This window comes from Heterodontus francisci, chromosome 43 (genome assembly GCF_036365525.1).
Source record: "Heterodontus francisci isolate sHetFra1 chromosome 43, sHetFra1.hap1, whole genome shotgun sequence".
Lineage (NCBI taxonomy): Eukaryota > Metazoa > Chordata > Chondrichthyes > Heterodontiformes > Heterodontidae > Heterodontus > Heterodontus francisci.
In genome coordinates this window covers 11,501,069-11,518,384 of record NC_090413.1, presented here as the reverse complement: position 1 = coordinate 11,518,384, position 17,316 = coordinate 11,501,069, and the positions used below count along the sequence as shown (strand labels likewise).

The 17,316-nt window shown below is 45.1% G+C and overlaps 1 protein-coding gene across 11 annotated transcripts in view; it reads left to right on the top strand.

Moving 5' to 3' along the window:
* Window positions 1-17,316, top strand: part of mvb12a (multivesicular body subunit 12A) — a 37,708-nt gene that overhangs the window by 12,584 nt on the left and 7,808 nt on the right. For 5 of the 11 annotated variants that reach the window (XM_068020895.1, XM_068020893.1, XM_068020904.1 and 2 more), the window contains 8 exons: window positions 4,718-4,813; window positions 8,910-9,008; window positions 10,392-10,488; window positions 12,489-12,618; window positions 13,479-13,616; window positions 13,969-14,075; window positions 15,041-15,093; window positions 16,117-16,176. In XM_068020895.1, the coding sequence (XP_067876996.1) occupies window positions 4,718-4,813; window positions 8,910-9,008; window positions 10,392-10,488; window positions 12,489-12,618; window positions 13,479-13,616; window positions 13,969-14,075; window positions 15,041-15,093; window positions 16,117-16,176 (780 nt within the window). Of the gene's footprint in view, window positions 1-4,654; window positions 4,814-8,909; window positions 9,009-10,391; window positions 10,489-12,488; window positions 12,619-13,478; window positions 13,617-13,968; window positions 14,076-15,040; window positions 15,094-16,116; window positions 16,177-17,316 lie in introns of all 11 variants that reach the window. The other 6 variants (XM_068020900.1, XM_068020898.1, XM_068020897.1 and 3 more) reach the window with 2 other exon arrangements.

Below are 17,316 nucleotides of genomic sequence, written 5' to 3'. Positions count from 1 at the left end.
AAAAATGCTATCCTCCCGAAGCCTATCGCCAAAAGTTTAGAACCCTCAAAAAGCAAGCCAATTAAACTTATCTGGAGTTTGAAAGAAGCAAGCAGCAGGCTTTTGACCAGTGGCTGAAGGCTTTAAAAATACAGCTCTGCTATGAGACTCTCCGAAAAGTAATCCTGTTAAAAACACTCTCCCATTCTCAATAAAAACCCATGTAGAGGAGCAGCTGTTCTGGCCGAGGAGTTGACTTTAATTCATAAGTCGGTTTCCTGGGGAGAACTTTTCCTGATCACCCCCACAAATCCGAAAAGGACAAAGGGTGGGAAAGTGATATTTGCCAGGCAGTCCTGGAAGAGAAAGGAAAGCAGGAGACACAGGGGGTCCTCCTCCAGCCAAAAAGGAAGGTGCTGTGAGCAAGAGTGAGACTGGAGACCTATGTGCTTCCATTGTAATAAAGCAGGGCATTTAAAAGCTGACTGCTGGAAATTAAAGGGAAACCGGTTGGGTTAATTAGGGCACATCCGCTCAGTGCAGCTGGGACTCTGATGGAAAACACAGAACAAGCAGTGGCTTTAACTGCAGCAAGAGTGCAACCCAGCAAGCTTACTATGGCCAGTGCAGGAAAAGTTAATAGGATTCCTGAAGGTTATCAGAGTTTTGTGTTTGAAGGGAAAGTAACTCCATATCCCTCCAATGGGGCAAACAAACCCATAGTAATTCTCAGGGACACAGGGATGACTAGATCCCTTTTACTGGGAAAAAGCCTGACCTTTTCCCCCAGAGAGTGCAGTGACACCAGAATGGTGGTGAATGGTATTGGAGGGCAGTGTATGCCTGTACCTGTACACCGGGTGCACCTGGAGTGCGACCTAGTTTCGGGACCAGTGACTGTAGGGATTGTCCCTAGTTTGCCTGTGGACGGGGTTAACCTGCTCCTAGGTAATGATCTGGTGGGGGTGAAGGTGGTACCCCCACCAGTAGTGAAAGAAAGACCGCAGGAGGTCAGAGAGACAGGGCGGTGGCAGGAGATGGTCTCCTGTAGTTTCCCTGAATGTTTAGTGGGTTAGGTCCTAATCAAACCAGTTCCCCCAGAGGAGACTGAATTGGCACTGCAGGCAAATGAACATGAGGTCTGCCTGTCCAAGACTTTCTTTGGAAAGTTAGAAGACCCAGGGAATGAATTAAATGGATTTCCCTAGCTGAGGCTCAGTGAGCCGACCCAGTATTGTGAGAGTTAGCACAGGCTGCCCAGTCTGAAAGTGAAGCAGAGGGAGTCCCTGATTGCTACTCATTTAAAAAAAAAATGAGGTACTGATGAGGAAATGGAGTTCTCCTCACAGACCTGAGAGCAAGAAGTGGACAGTAGTTCCCTAGTTAGTGGTGCCACAGAGGTACCGGGGAGCAATATTAAGAAGGGCCCACGAGACTACAGTGGCTGTACATGCTGGTATACGAAAGACCAAAGCCACAATGCAGCTGTAATCTTTGTCATTCCACTTCTTCCTCTAGAACTCATTTCTAAAACAACTTTGCCCTGCGCCTGTCTTTGAAAGCTACCTAAAACTAATGTTTTTTGGGCTTTTTTTTTTTGGTACTGGCTTCTTTTCTGTACAGCAAACCATCTTCTCCCCTGTTTCCTCCAACAAGAAATGATGGAGCTCATGGACTTCTTTGTCACAAAGATTGAGACCATCCGATCAGCTGCCTCTTCCACTTCCCTCCTTCCCCTAGCCCATGGGTTCAAATTTCCTCTAAAGCTTTCCTCTGAACTTGCAGCTTACTCTAGTTTCTCTCTTGTCTCCCCTCATTCCCTCTCCAAGCTCATCTTTTCCATGAGCCCCACTTCCTACTAGAATGCTGACCACCAGACGTCCCTTCATTGCTCCCAAGTGAACTGATGCTGCCCCCTTCTCCTTCAAATCTGCCAGTACCACCAAAGAGCAGGCACAATGGGCTGAATGGTCTACATCTGTGCTATATAATTCTATGATTCTATCATCATACCCCTTCTCAAAAACAAAACAGTTGGCTGCTCCGTCCTTGCAAACTACTGCCTCCATTTCAAACTGCCCTTTAACAAATCCATGCTGATTTTCCCCAGAACTGCATGTTTAAATCCCTCTAAATCAGGTTTCTGCCCCTCCACAGTATTGGAACAGCTTTAGTCAGTCACAGATGACATCCTGTGACAAATGGCAAGCTTTCCTTCCTCGTCCTTCTCAATTTGCCTGCAGCCTTTGACACGGTTGATCACACCATCCTCCTCCAATGCCTTTCCACTGTCATCCAGCTGGGTGAAACTGCATACGCTTGGTTCCATTCTTACCTGTCTAATCATAGCCAGAGAATGCAATGGCTTCTCTTCCTGCTCTCTCACTGTTCCCTCTGATGTCCTCCAAGGATCTTTTCTTAGCCTCCTCCTATTTGTCATCTACAGCATCATTCAAAAATGCAGCCTCAGTTTCCACATGTACTCTGACAACACCCAGCTTTATCTCAGCACTACCTCTCTTGACCCTGCCACCGTCTCTAAATTGTCAGATTGCTTGTCTGACATGCAGTACTGGATGAGCAGAAATTTCCTCCAGTTAAATATTAGGAAGGCTGAAGCCATTGTCTTCTGTCCCCAGTAAAACTCGATTTCCCTATCCGCAACTCTGTCCCTCTACCTGGCAGCTGTCTGAGGCTGAACCATACTGTTTGCAACCTTGGTGTTGTATTTGATACAAAGCGAGCATTCCACCTGTGTAATGTCACCTGCCTGTGTTCCTGCTGAAACCCTCATCCATGCCTTTATTACCTTGAGATTTGACCATGACAGCACACTCCTGGCTGGCCTCCTACATTCTTACCCTCTGTAAACTTGAGGTCATCCTAACCTCTGCTGCCCGTTTCCTTACTCACATAAAGTGTCACCACTGTGTTTGCTGACCTACATTGGCTCCCAATTAAGCATTTCCTCCAGCCCCACAACCCTTTGAGATATCAGCACTCCTCTAATTCTGGCCTCTTGTGCATCCCCAATTTTAATCACTCCACCGTTGGTGGCCCTGCCTTCAGCTGTCGCGTTCCTAAGCTCTGGAATTCCCTCCTTACACTTAGCCACCTCTCTAACTTTCTTTCCTCCTTTAAGACGCTCCATAAAACCTATCATTTTGATCAAGCTTTTGGTCACCTGTCATCATATCTCTGTATATGGCCTGTTGTCAAATTTGTTTTATAACGCTCGTGTGAAGAGCCTTGGGACAACTTATTATGTTAAAGGTGCACAATAAATGAGTTGTTGTAGTTTTAATAGTATTTAACGCATGGCTACCCGACCCGGACCCAACAAACATGTGTCGGATTCGGGCTCGGGTCGGGTCGGGCCAGGTCGGACGCAGTGACAGCCAGGACGTCAAGGCGGGAAACACTCCGCACTAGTCTGCAGTAATTGATTCCATTCAAGATAGAGCACAACCTCTTTTTAATATAATCAACTTTATTCCGGTGGTCGGGTTGGGTGTGGGAAAAAATGAAAGGACTCAGGCTGGGTTGGGCTCAGGTTGGATATGGTTCTGTTGGACTCAGGTGGGGTTTCATTTGCAGACCCGAGCAGGCCTTTAATGGTATTACCACCAACCCCTACTCCCAACCCTTCCCCTTCCCCATCCTTCATTCCAAAATCCCTTCACTTCCTATTCAGTCTCTTTCCCTTGCTTCCTGTGAAGCACTCTAGAGATGTTTTGCTATGCAAGGAGCGATCAGTTGTCACTGAGAGTTTCTGGCCTGAAAGTGAGGTTGGGGGAAGGGGGAAGGGGTTGACTGTTAAAGACACTTGTATATTGCATGACACCTGTGCTGATGCCCACATCCCAAAGCAATGGTCTTGCCTGCCTGCTGGCAATTTTAAATCTAATTGTCGGATTTGCATTGCCGCTAGTAAAATCTAAGTTTTGAAAAATCTATGTCGTCTCTGGCCTCGTTGATTCCTGCACATTTACATGAGGGTGCTGTAACTGGGATCTGGGTTGGGAGTCGCTGACACTAGCACAGGCCTTTCACAGTGTTGCACTGCTAATGCTCTCTGGAATTGTAGTAGAGTTTATTTTTTTAATTTGTTCTCAGGATATGGGCAGACTGTTTGTTTTTATTGCCCATCCTTAGCTGCCCTGATAAGTTACTGTCTAAATGCTGGCTTGTGTGTTCTTTTAAACTACTAATTTAGGGCGGCACAGTGGCGCAGTGGTTAGCACTGCAGCCTCACAGCTCCAGCGACCCGGGTTCAATTCTGGGTACTGCCTGTGCGGAGTTTGCAAGTTCTCCCTGTGTCTGCGTGGGTTTCCTCCGGGTGCTCCGGTTTCCTCCCACATGCCAAAAGACTTGCAGGTTGATAGGTTAATTGGCCATCATAAATTGCCCCTAGTATAGGTAGGTGGTAGGGAAAAATATATAGGGACAGGTGGGGATGTGATAGGAATACGGAATTAGTGTAGGATTAGTATAAATGGGCGTTGATGGTCGGCACAGACTCGGTGGGCCGAAGGGCCTGTTAAAGTGCTGTATCTCTAAACTAAACTAATTCCCTTTTTAAAAGAACTTTTGGGCAATGCTTCTACAACAGTTTGTTGAAAATTCCAGCAAGGCATTTTCCCCCTTTAATTCTTTTGTTTTCACTTGATCTTAGCAAAAGGACCGAGTTGATGAAGCAGTCGTTGGCGTATAGGATTTATCTTGTGCCTTGTTCCAGATGGCTGCACCTGAGATCAGCGAGTCAAACTGCTATCCTCTAACCGGGGTAGGATGGGCATCAAACCAGAACACTTGTCCGAAGGAATATCAGCTGGTATGTCCACACATTTGGCTATATTACAGTAATTCTGAGTTCTCATTTCCTGTGGCATTTTTTGGAGGGAGTAGATAGGAAAAGCTATCTGAGCCTTTGTAAATTAAATCGTAATATGGGACTGGAATTCAAATTTGGGGTCATCACTGGAATTTCAATAAAATGTATTAATGTGTGGGATTTTCATGGCGTGTTGCTTAAAATGGAAAATACCCACTTATCGCTGCTGTTGGCTTTGAGTCTTGGGCAAATAATTTGGACTGAGCTCAGTGCAATACTGAGGGGAGTGCTGCATTGTCAGAGATGCTGTCTCTGAATGAGACACTAAACTGATGCTCCGTCTGCATATTCTAATGATTTCGTTTTTGTGTGGGTAAATATGATTAGAACTTTTTTGCTCACATGGGAGATAAGTGGCAAAACATTTCCATGTTCTAACTTCTGGGTATTCTGTTGCATTCTTCAAAGAAGATTGAGGAAGTTTTTCCAGTGTCCAGAGCAACAACATTCTGTGGAGAGGGAAAGGAAAAAGAGAGTAGGATAAGTCAGGAAATTATAACTTAGTTCGACTACTTGCATGCCAAACTGCATAAGCAGCATGTGATAGACAGAGCTAAGCGATCCCAAAACCAACGGATCAGATCTAAGCTCTGCAGTCCTGCCACATCAGCCGTGAATGGTGGTGGACAATTAAACAACTAACTGGAGGAGGTGGCTCCACAAATATCCCCATCCTCAATGATGGGGAAGCCCAGCACATCAGTGCGAAAGATATGGCTGAAGCATTTGCAACAATCTTCAGCCAGAAGTGCCGAGTTGGTGATCCATCTCGGCCTCCTCCTGAAGTCCCCAGCATCCCAGATGCCAGACTTCAGCCAATTCGATTCACTCCACGTGCTATCAAGAAACGGCTGAAGGCACTGGATACTGCAAAAGCTATGGGCCCTGACAATATTCCGGCAATAGTACTGAAGACCTGTGCTCCTGAACTTGCCGTGCCCCTAGCCAAGCTGTTCCAGTACAGCTACAACACTGGCATCAACCCTGCAATGTGGAAAATTGCCCAGGTATGTCCTGTACACAAAAAGCAGGACAAGTGCAACCCGGCCAATTACCGCCCCATCAGCCTACTCTCAATCATCAGTAAAGTGATGGAAGGTGTCATCAACAGTGCCATCAAGCGACACTTGCTTAGCAATAACCTGCTCAGTGACGCTCAGTTTGGGTTCCGCCAGGGCCATTCAGCTGCTGACCTCATCACAGCCTTGGTTCAAACATAGACAAAAGAGCTGAATTCAAGAGTTGAGGTGAGAGTGACTGCCCTTGACATCAAGACAGCATTTGACCGATTATGGCATCAAGGAGCCCTAGCAAAACTGAGGTCAATGGGAATCGGGGAAAACACTCTGCTGGCTGGAATCATATCTAGCTCAAAGGAAGATGGTTGTGGTTGTTGGAGGTCAATCATCTGAACTCTAGGACATCACTGCAGGAGTTCCTCAGGGTAGTGTCCTAGGCCCAACTATCTTCAGCTGCTTCATCAATGACCTTCCTTCAATCATAAGGTCAGAAGTGGGGATGTTCGCTGATGATTGCACAATGTTCAGCACCATTCTTGACTCCTCAGATACTGAAGCAGTCCGTGTAGAAATGCAGCAAGACCTGGACAATATCCAGGCTTAGGCTGATAAGTGGCAAGTTAGATTCGTGCCACACAAGTGCCAGGTAATGACCATCTCAAACAAGAGAGAATCTAACCATCTCCCCTTGACATTCAACGGCATTACCGTTGCTGAATCCCCCACTATCAACATCCTAGGGGCTACCGTTGACCAGAAACTGAACTGGAATAGCCATATAAATACCGTGGCTACAAGAGCAGGTCAGAGGCTAGGAATCCTGAGGCGAGTAACTCACCTCCTGACTCCCCAAAACCTGTCCGCAATCTACATGGCACAAGTCAGGAGTGTGATGGAATACTCTCCACTTGCCTGGATGGGTGCAGCTCCAACAACACTCAAGAAGCTCGACACCATCCAGGACAAAACAGCCCGCTTGATTGGCACTCCATCTACAAACGTTCACTCCCTCCACCACAGTGGCAGCAGTGTGTACCATCTACAAGATGCACTGCAGCAATGCACCAAGGCTCCTTAGACAGCACCTTCTAAACCCACGACCTCTACCACCTAGAAGGACAAGGGCAGCAAATGCATGGGAACACCACCACCTGCAAGTTCCCCTCCAAGTCACACACCATCCTGACTTGGAACTATATCGCCGTTCCTTCACTGTCGCTGGGTCAAAATGCTGGAACTCCCTTCCTAACAGCACTGTGGGTGTACCTACCCCAAATGGACTGCAGCGGTTCAAGAAGGCAGCTCACCGCCACCTTCTCAAGGGCAATTAGGGATGGTCAATCTGGCCTGGCCAGTGACGCCCACATCCCATGAATGAATTTAAAAAAAATTTAATTCATTTTTTTTCAACTGTGGTTCAGTGGGTACTCTCGCTTGAGTCAGAAGGTTGTGAGAAGTCCCGCTCCAGGAATTGGCTAAAAATCAGGGCTGACCCTCCAGTGTAGTACTGAGGGAGTTCTGCACTGTTGGAGGTACTGTCTTTCAGATGAGATGTTAAACTGAGGCCCCGTCTTCCCCCTCAGGTGATGTAAAAGATCCCGTAGCACTAATTCCTAGCCAATATTTATCCTTCAATTAACATCACAAAAAAAACCTAGATTATCTGGTCATTATCATGTGGGATCTTGCTGTGCGCAAATTGGCTGCTGCGTTCCTACATTACAGCAGTGGCCACACTTCAGAAGAACTTCATTGTAGAGCACTTTGAGAAGTCCTGTGGCCTTGATAGGTGCTTTATAAATGCAACTCTTTTTTTCTTTCTGTTCTCAAATTGTGACAATGGACATTTATTGTCCATACCTGGTTACCCTTGAGAAATACCGGTGGGCCGTCTTCCTGAAGTCCATGTGTTGATCGTACTCCCACAGCGCTGTTTGATAGGGAATTTCAGGGTTTTGACCCAAAGACGATAAAGGAACAGTGATTTATATCCACATCAAGACGGTCTATAACAAGCAGGGAAAGTTGCAGATGGTGATATTCCCAGGCAACTGCTGCCCTTGTCCTTCTAGGTGGTTGAGGTCATGTGTTTGGGAGGTGCTGCTGAAGGAACTTTGGCGACTTGCCATGGTGCATCAATGATGGAGGGAATAGTTGTTTAAGCTAGTGGATGGGATGCCGATCAAGTGGACTGCTTTGTTGTGGGTGGTGTTGAGCGTCTTGTGTTGTAGATACAGCCATCCAAACATGTGCAGGGTATTCCATCACACTCCTTGTAGGTGATGGAGAGGCTTTGGGGAGTCAGAAGGTGAGTTGTTGATAAACTCCTGAAGTCCATAATAATGAATGAAGTTACAAAGCACTAGGAGCTAATCGGGGCCAATCAGTACAGATTTCTAACAGGCAGGCAGGTTTGAGCAACTGTTGAATTCTTTGAAGGAATAAAAAGAAAGGATAGATAAAGGATGTGGTTTATATGGATTTTTCAAAATTTGTTTTGTACATTCACTTACAAGAAACGTGGCAAACATAATGGCACATGGCGTTGAGGGGAATGTCGTCATGTAGATAGCTGGTTAGAAGACAAAATTGAAGTAAAGTGTCAGGGTCAAAGGGCCTAGAAAGAGATGGTGTTCCACAACAGAGCCAAGCCGTGGGACTATACCCCAGTGTGAATCACTGCTTTAAGGAGGCAAGGAGGAGTAGACTGAGCAAATTCAAGGGGGAGGAAGAAAAGGCAATAAAACTTCAGGTGCATGTAAACTAGTTTGTTTCTTATTCTTTAAATTCAGGAAATCACTTGCTGATTTCTATATACATGGCTTCATTGTGTGAATTGAAAGGTAAAATTTCAGATATATCCAGAAGGATTCTTTCTTGCGATTCCCTTTTATATCACTTGCTCTAAATTGAGAACTATTGGACATTTCTGCGCCATCTCTCCCCCCAGCAGCCCCCTACCCCCCCCCCCCCCCCACCACCACCCTTGTCTAATTTTTGTATTCTTTGTATTCTAGTTCACTACAACTACAGACGGATCCTCCGCAAACTTTGCAAAGGGCTTTGGCCAGAAATCCAGCTGTTACCTGTGTGTCAGCTCGTTGCTGAATAAAGAGGTCGGTTTATAAACCCTCCCTCAGCTCAGTGCCTGTCAAAAGCCCCTGGTATGGAACAAAGGGGTGTTATACTTCATTATAAATGGTGCAAGAGTTGATTTAGTTCAAATGCAAGGAACCTTTATAAATGAGTGCCTTCTGACTGCAATCTCATTTATCTTGTGCTCTTTCTCCTCCACATCCCTGTATTCCAAAAGTTGAGAAACTGTTGTAGCAACAGTGACTATAAAAGAACAGGGAACCATGAACTGTAATACTGAGGCACACCGACTGATTGATTTCTAGTTTAACCTATGGGCTGAGTTAACCAAGCTTTGCTGGGGTCTTGGTGGCGGTCCCACAACTGGCCTCTGCGTTCTCAGACTATAGAGTGGAGAGATCTGTCTGGATTCCCATTTCTTGATCCTTATATTTATATTATTTATATTTAGAGATACAGCACTGAAACAGGCCCTTCGGCCCACCAGGTCTGTGCCAACCAACAACCACCCATTTATACTAACCCTACAGTAATCCCATATTCCCTACCACCTACCTACACGACGGGCAATTTACAATGGCCAATTTACCTATCACCTGCAAGTCTTTGGCTGTGGGAGGAAACTGGAGCACCCGGCGGAAACCCACGCGGTCACAAGGAGAACTTGCAAACTGCGCACAGGCCGTACCTTGTTGAGAAGTATATTACTTGTTGGATTCCGGACAACTTTAGTGTCACTTGCACAGTTGGATATCCTGCTGAAGATGTACAAGGAATGGTCACCAAGGGGTTTTATTTATTTATTTAGAGATACAGCACTGAAACAGGCCCTTCGGCCCACCGAGTCTGTGCCGACCAACAACCACCCATTTATACTAATCCTAGATTCACCCCATATTCTTTACCACATCCCCACCATTCTCCTATCACCTACCTACATTAGGGGCAATTTACAATGGCCAATTTACCTATCAACGTGCAAGTTTTTGGCTGTGGGAGGAAACCGGAGCACCCAGCGGAAACCCACGCAGACACAGGGAGAACTTGCAAACTCCACACAGGCAGTACCCAGAATTGAACCTGGGTCGCTGGAGCTGTGAGGCTGCAGTGCTAATCACTGCGCCACTGTGCTGCCCGGTTGTGGTGATGGTGGAACATGGAGGAGTATTTGATGGGGTTGGATGTTAAGGTACTAGAAGATTAGCATGAAGCCAGCACCTTCAGGCAGAAATTGTGAAGGAAAGATACAGTAACTCTGCCAGTCACTGTGGATTATGGACTTGTCTGTAACTCATAGCTAAGATGTCGCTGGGTGTCAATAAAACACCAGATTTCGAAATGCCTTCTGTGCAGGACTTTGAAAGGAAGTGATGATTTAATGTTGATGCCATGCCTCTTTGCAGAATCCTCAAGGGGACATTGTGGCAGATATCCAGTTGCTTCCCGATAAAAGCCCTATACCATCAGGGTATTCTTTCATTGCAGAATTCCTGGATCCAAGTAAGTATTTCTGACTGCAGTCATAAGGGTGTTGCACTGTGGAGCTGTCATGGATCTCGGAACCTCTGTTGTTTTAAAGTTAAATGATTAAGTGTTTAAATTCACTGGTTATTCAAATACAGTGCCCCTCACACTTAAACCTGTTATTGTACAAGAAATCTGCATGCTTCTCTGGTACCTGGGAGATCAGAATGATAAAAACACAATCATATTTCATGACATTCTTCCAAAGTTTCAGTTCTCCTTGACTACTCTGATCTCTAGTTCTGTGTAAACTATTGTTACAACCACTTGCTGTGATGTGGGTGGTTCCCACTGTTCAACTCCCCACCTGACTGCAGCAAGCATATTTGTATTAGAGTTTAGCCCCTTGGTGTTTTTATTTTTTCAAATAAACAGACGACAGGTTTTCTTGTAGGTTTTAAAAAATAGAATATCAATTGTTTATTGATCAATACACCTTATCCCAAAATTGTTACAACTGTATCCACTCACATGTTCCCTTGCGCGCGCAAACACACACACGAGACAGATAAAGGAAGGTGGATTTTAATGGGGGAAAGTTTACAATAAGCCTGTTGAATTCTGTTAGAAATCAAGTTCTTGATGGATGCAGGCCAGAGATGAGTGTAGATTTCTATCTTGATTGAAGGTTCAATTGAAGACGGTGGGTTACTTCTAGCTCTCTCTCCTATATAATGTAGATGTTGGATTCTGTAGCAGGGCTGACGTGCTTTCTGCCTTGGCTGGAACACGAGCTGTTCAAATGTTGCTTCTTTTCCCCTTCACCCCCCCCCACCTTTTTTTTAAGGCAAAGCTGTTATCTCTCACTTCCTGTTAGGAGACGTCCTGGTCTCTTGCCCATGATGATCGCACAATGACCCAGGATGTAGCTACTTCACACTTCCTTTGTTTCAGAAGAAAACATTTAATTCTGGAATGTTTTAGGGTAGGTGTAGGATGGGTTCGATTAACGCTTCTTAGACTAAAGACAAATTTTCAGAACTTTGTCAGACAACTTGAATACACAAAATTCCAATCCCTTTTTCAGCGCCCAATCTAAATGGGACAAACCAGTAAGGAGAAATAATGAATGTAAGTAGCCTTTGCTGCCTTGGTTTTGTGGGTTGGATTGTTGGGGCTCGAGGATTGAGTGTGATCTTTGGTTCAGATACTGATGCACTAGATTCTAAGCTTGATGCATTAAAGAATATAGAATTATAGATATAATTAGCCAAACGTCTGTAGCTTAATGCCTGGATGCTGTATGATAGTGAGTTGAGGTTTATCTCCTTTTCTAATCTGTTTAAAACCAATAAATGGCATTTGACACAAAATAGTTCAGTTTCTGACTAATGTCATCTTTTACAAAGAGGACACCAGTAAAACCAGCAGCTCACAACAACTGAAAGCATGTGCACATTTAAAATATTCTATTCTGACAGTCGACCGGTGTGTTCAGTCGCACGCACCAGTCACAAACCACTTGGTGAACTGGTGGGCACAGAGAGATCCCAGTCTCAGGTGACCCGAGCACATATGAGACCCCGAAAGAGGGCAGAATTAATTAGAGGATCCCCTTTTCTCTAATTTTGTGCAGCTTGCGCCTGTGGATGGCAACTTTTGCCAGGCCCAGAAACAGACTGATTCGGAGTTCCTCCAACCTGCTCCCCATCATCCAGGTGACTAAAGATGAGGAGTGTCAGCGAGAAGTGCAGTCTGAATCTTAGGAGCAGCCCCTTCAGGCAGTCAAACAGACTGTAACCTCTGGCACTGCACAGATGTATGAAAGGTCATTTTCTTCATGCCACACAAGGGGCATGCAGTTGGAGTATGACTGGCTCGGAAATCGTACCATGCATCTTTCTATAGCCCAAGTCTTCAGTGGTGTCGGGGTGGATTCCTGTGGACTGGGCCGCCTGCTGCAGGCCCTTCCTCCACCAGGCCACCTTGCATGCTGATTTGCATGTTAAATAATAGTTGCCTTGTTCTTTCCCCAGAGGTTACTGTGTCTAAAAAGAAACGACTGTGTATTAAGAGGGTTCCATTTGGTGAGGTGGACACTGCTGTTTTTGATGTCAAACTGACCGGAAAAAGCAAGCAGATTGTGCCTTCATACACGTGCATAGGGTAAGTCATTATTGATACCACAGTGCCATTATAGCCCACCGTCATTATTGATACCACAGTGCCATGATACAAACATTAAAAGGCATAGCCCATCAAATGTACTTTCAGCATGTTTGAAGTAAATTTTCAGAGTGTGTAGGGCCTTTCGATTCAACAGGTCGTCAGAACCAATCCACAATGTGTAGAGAAGCCACTATATTGAGCCTTACATTATCATCCGCCACACAAGTGTTCAAGCTAATTGCAAATACATCTTGCGGTCCCATCCTTCAAGGAACTTGGGCTAATATCAGGTGCTGCACTAGCATGCTGGTGGGTGCAATCTTGGCCAATCCCATCCATTCCTCAAGTGGAGAAATACTTGTGGTTCGTTGTAATGAATTCTACACTGGTATCGCTCAAGCTTTCCTGCTCTCTACTTACTTTGTAAGTGTTGTGCAGCTGAGTAGTCATTTCAGATTCTGATGTTTCCAGTTCCGTGACTATATTGTCTGTTTGATTTGCATCAGTCACTAGGAAGCATGTTTAAACAAATACCTTCAGTTTGCTACCTAACAGTGATTGTTAGATTGTCTAGTCATAAATTGTTGCCATAATGGTCTGATTTACATAACCTAGTTTGAAGGGGCTTGAGATAGAGACCTTTGACATTCTATGCACTTTTCAGGGCTGTATGTTAAGTGCATGACTGTATGTTTGTTTGTCTGTATTACGGATCTGCATATTTACCCTTGTGCATCTGTTTCCATTTAGCATGCATGTCTTGTCTATTTAGCATGTCTGTGTATTTAGCATGTGCACGTGTCTTTAGTGTGCACGCATGTGTATTTGTTACTATTGTGTGTTTTTTTTTTTGGCAGAGAGCTGAGTGGTTTTGTCATCTGGTGTAGAAAAGGGAGAGTGTCCAAGCCAAAACCACTGCCCAAGCCAAGAAGCATTGGTGTTGATATGAGAGGCCTGTCACTGGAAAATGAGAGCTCGAGGTGCTTATCTCAAGGGTAAATGAGTTTCACAGAAAACATGGCTAGATTTGGCTTTGAATTTAGATGCAGATTAGCAGCTGGATGAAAGATAAAGTGGAACAATTTTATGTTCTGATCTCCGACACTATGCTGGATCCTGTTACAAAACTCCATCTGTTTTATATAACAACTAAATTCAGCTTTTTAAAAGTAGTAAAAGCTTTGAAACTTCAGAAAGATTTATTCTGCAGAAGGAGCAAATTCAGACCCAGCACTGCAGTTTGCCGCTGGACTGAGTCATGAGATGTATGTCTTGCTGGTATAGAGTGTGCAAGTATCGTGATTAAGTTGCAAAAGCTTCACTTGAATCTCTCTTAATTTGTTGCAGGAAAAGGGAGGAACTCGACGTACCCCCAGTTCGGCTCAGCAAGAGACGCTCAAACCTGGAGTCCAAAGATAGCATCTATAGCGCGGAGAATGTCTATGGGATCTCAGGTAAGGGTGGACTGCCCGACTGACTGTCAATCCACTCACTGCTTCCCCTGCTTGTAACACCGCTGACCCCCGCGCCCCCCACCACCACCGAATGAGGCAAAGTCACGGGTAGAATCATCAAAGAGAGAGAGAACTTTATGACTGGTGATTTTTCTCTCTCTCCAGTAAAAACTGGAACTTCAAAATGATTGAGTAAATTCAAGCTGCTGGCATTTGCTATCTGTTGTGCAACAGCCAGTAGAACTCATCACACTTAAAGCAGCATATTAACGTTGTACAAAACAGATCTTTTGTGATGCTCTTTGTTCATCCCATGCAGTTGCTGTACCATCGCCCCCGCTCCCCCCCCCGCCACCACACTGCCCCCCACCAATTGATGGACTTTTAACTTAATTGCCCTGTGTGTTATACAGCTCAAAATACTCTCTCCAGAGTATTTGGAAAGTTTGAATCTCTTGTGCTCACCATTATACTTCACTGAAATACGCTACCTATCACTGATATCCATCCTTTCCCCCCAAGCTGATGGCTCAGGTGGTAATCGCACTGCTTCATGTTGAACTGAACACGTGCAGCAGAAAATCCCCGCTTGGTTTTTTGACCGTTGTTGAGTTGGCCGACCCCAGCTATAGGGAAGCTGCCTAGAGTTTGAGCTATGTGTTCCTGGTTTGGGGAGGGGAAAGCTCCCTCGGATATTTAACCTGCTAGAAAGATATTGGGGTGGGAATAAGAACAAGCTTGTCAATGATGCACCTCATAGTCAAATAGCTTATTGAATTTCATGGGTAGGCTTGAACTTCAGTGAGGCACCAGAGGGATCCGATGTCAATGGAACCATAACACCGGTGAGTTGGTTTGAGGGGAAGATGGTACTGTAGTTTTGACTAGCTAAGATATTAGCTATGATAGTTAGAATAATGAACCTGTTCACAATCCGCCTTGTTTTTTGCTTCTCTGTTTGGCAGCTATGGATGGTGTCCCGTTTGTGCTGCACCCCAGATTCGAAAGCACCATGAATGTAAGTACAGCCCAAACCATTGCAGTTGTCATTGTCTTAAAGTGGCTGCAGTGATTTCTAGTTGTGCCTTTCCTCTTGTAGATTTTTATTGAGTAGTACATTAAAGAGCTTGGTTTGATTTCCACATGCTTTACTGTCAACTAGGGAACCTGTTGGTGCAGTAATGATATATTTGCAGGGCTTGAAGAACAGACCAAGCAGTTAGTGTTCTAGATTTTCATTCTGTCATTTGTGACTTTTTTTTAAGACCAACTATTCTTAGCAGCCCCTTGTCGGAGGGGTCGAGGGTGAGGGGTGGTGGCTGCTCCAAGTACCTCAATGGGTCAGTCTATTGTGATGTGGTGCTTGGCCTTTTTCATCCAGAAAGGCACCAAAGTTGATCTCAGCCCAGGGATACCCCTCCCCGCTACTGACGGCTGCCCAGGGATCCCCTACCCGCTACTGACGGCTGCCCACGGTTACCACCCTCACACCCCCCCCCCCCCCACCACCACAACCCCAGCTGCTGGCGGCTGACCAGGGACCTCGGTGTTGGTGGAGATTGGGAGAGACTAACTTTATGACTTTGGTGAAATGTAGCAACTCCTTCAAAATTAGAGTTTTGTAATGTTGTCATGCCTTTGAATTTTCATCAGTGCCCGTCATAATCTTGTTCTTGGCACATCTAATTCATCTCATTGTTGTTGAAAATACGGCTTTGGTCGGGGAGCAGGAAACTATCGTGCTAGCTGCAAAGCCCTGACACCAGTTGGAGAACTGGCTCTCATCACACTCACTCCCACAAAGGCAGCAGGGAGGGGAATGTCGAAGTGCAATAATGGAGTAAAACCCCTGCTGTTAAGGCCAGATTGATTTCGCATTCAGGGGCACTGTGGTTTAACCTGTCGTCAAGCAGAGGCCAAACTGGGAACTCCAATACATTGCAGCCCTTATCACCTTATTCAGTTGTAAAATGTTACAATAAGTTGTGATGTATTGTGATGGGACAAAGTGCTGTAACTCATAGTTGGTGTCTTCCTGCAGATACCCAATGCTGGCATTACAAATCCCCACATTAAGAGCCACGCTGATATAGAGAATGAGGTAAGTTGGAAGTGCCAGCAATGCTTATTACTTGAAAGTAGTTGCTATGCAGATAAACAGTGTATCACCATTTGCATATTTTACAGTAGTGTACTTGCTTTCTGTCCACCTGACACAAATATTGATTGAAAGTGGAACTCCAGCTCCTGTTCAGTGCCTTAGTGTTCAGGCATTCAGTTCCTGGTGCTAATTCAGTTGCTGTTTTGTCTGTGTAAAGAAAACCAGTTTGAGCTTTCTCATTTGACAGAGGGCAGCAGTGAAAAGATTACCTGCCTTTTGTCAGTGTCACAGTGCTGATTTCATATTCGCTCTGGTGGGATCCAAACTCATGTTCTCTGGATTATTAGTTCAGGCCTCTGGATTGCCCAATAGCAGAGCCATTACACTACAATAGCCTCCATGGTAGCCTTTAATTTTAGAGAACAATGTCAATCAAGTATTTATACTGTTAAACTGCTTCATGGAATATCCCCTCAGGAAACTGCCCTCATCAGAACTTAAATCAAGGGCTTGTGTTTCTTTGATCACTTATTACAGAATCATTACAGTGCAGAAGGAGGCCATTTGGCCCATTGTGTCCACAATGGCTCTCTGAAAGAGCAATTCCCTCAGTTCCATTCCTCCGCCTTCTCCCCGTAACCCTGCACATTCTTCCTTTTCATATAACTGTCCAATTCCCTTTCGAATACTTCAGTTGAACCTGCCTCCACCACGTTCTCAGGCAGTGCATTCCAGATCTTAACCATTCACTACGTGAAAAAGTTTTTCCTCATGTCACTTTTGCTTCTCTTACCAAATACTTTAAATCTGGGCCCTCTCGTTCTTGATTCTTCCACGAGTGGGAACAGTTTCTCTCTATTTACTCTGTCCAGACCCCTCATGATTTTGAATACCTCTATCAAATCACCTCTCGGCATTCTCCAAGGAAAACAGTCCTAACTTCTCCAATCTATCTTCATAACTGAAGTTCCTCATCCCTGGAACCATTCTCGTGAATCTTTTCTGTATTGTTTCCAATGCCTTCACATCTTTCCTAAAGTGTGGTGCCCAGAACTGGACGCAATACTGCAGCTGAGGCCAAACTAGTGTCTTATACAAGTTCAACATAACTTCCTTGCTCTTGTCCTCTATGCCCCTATT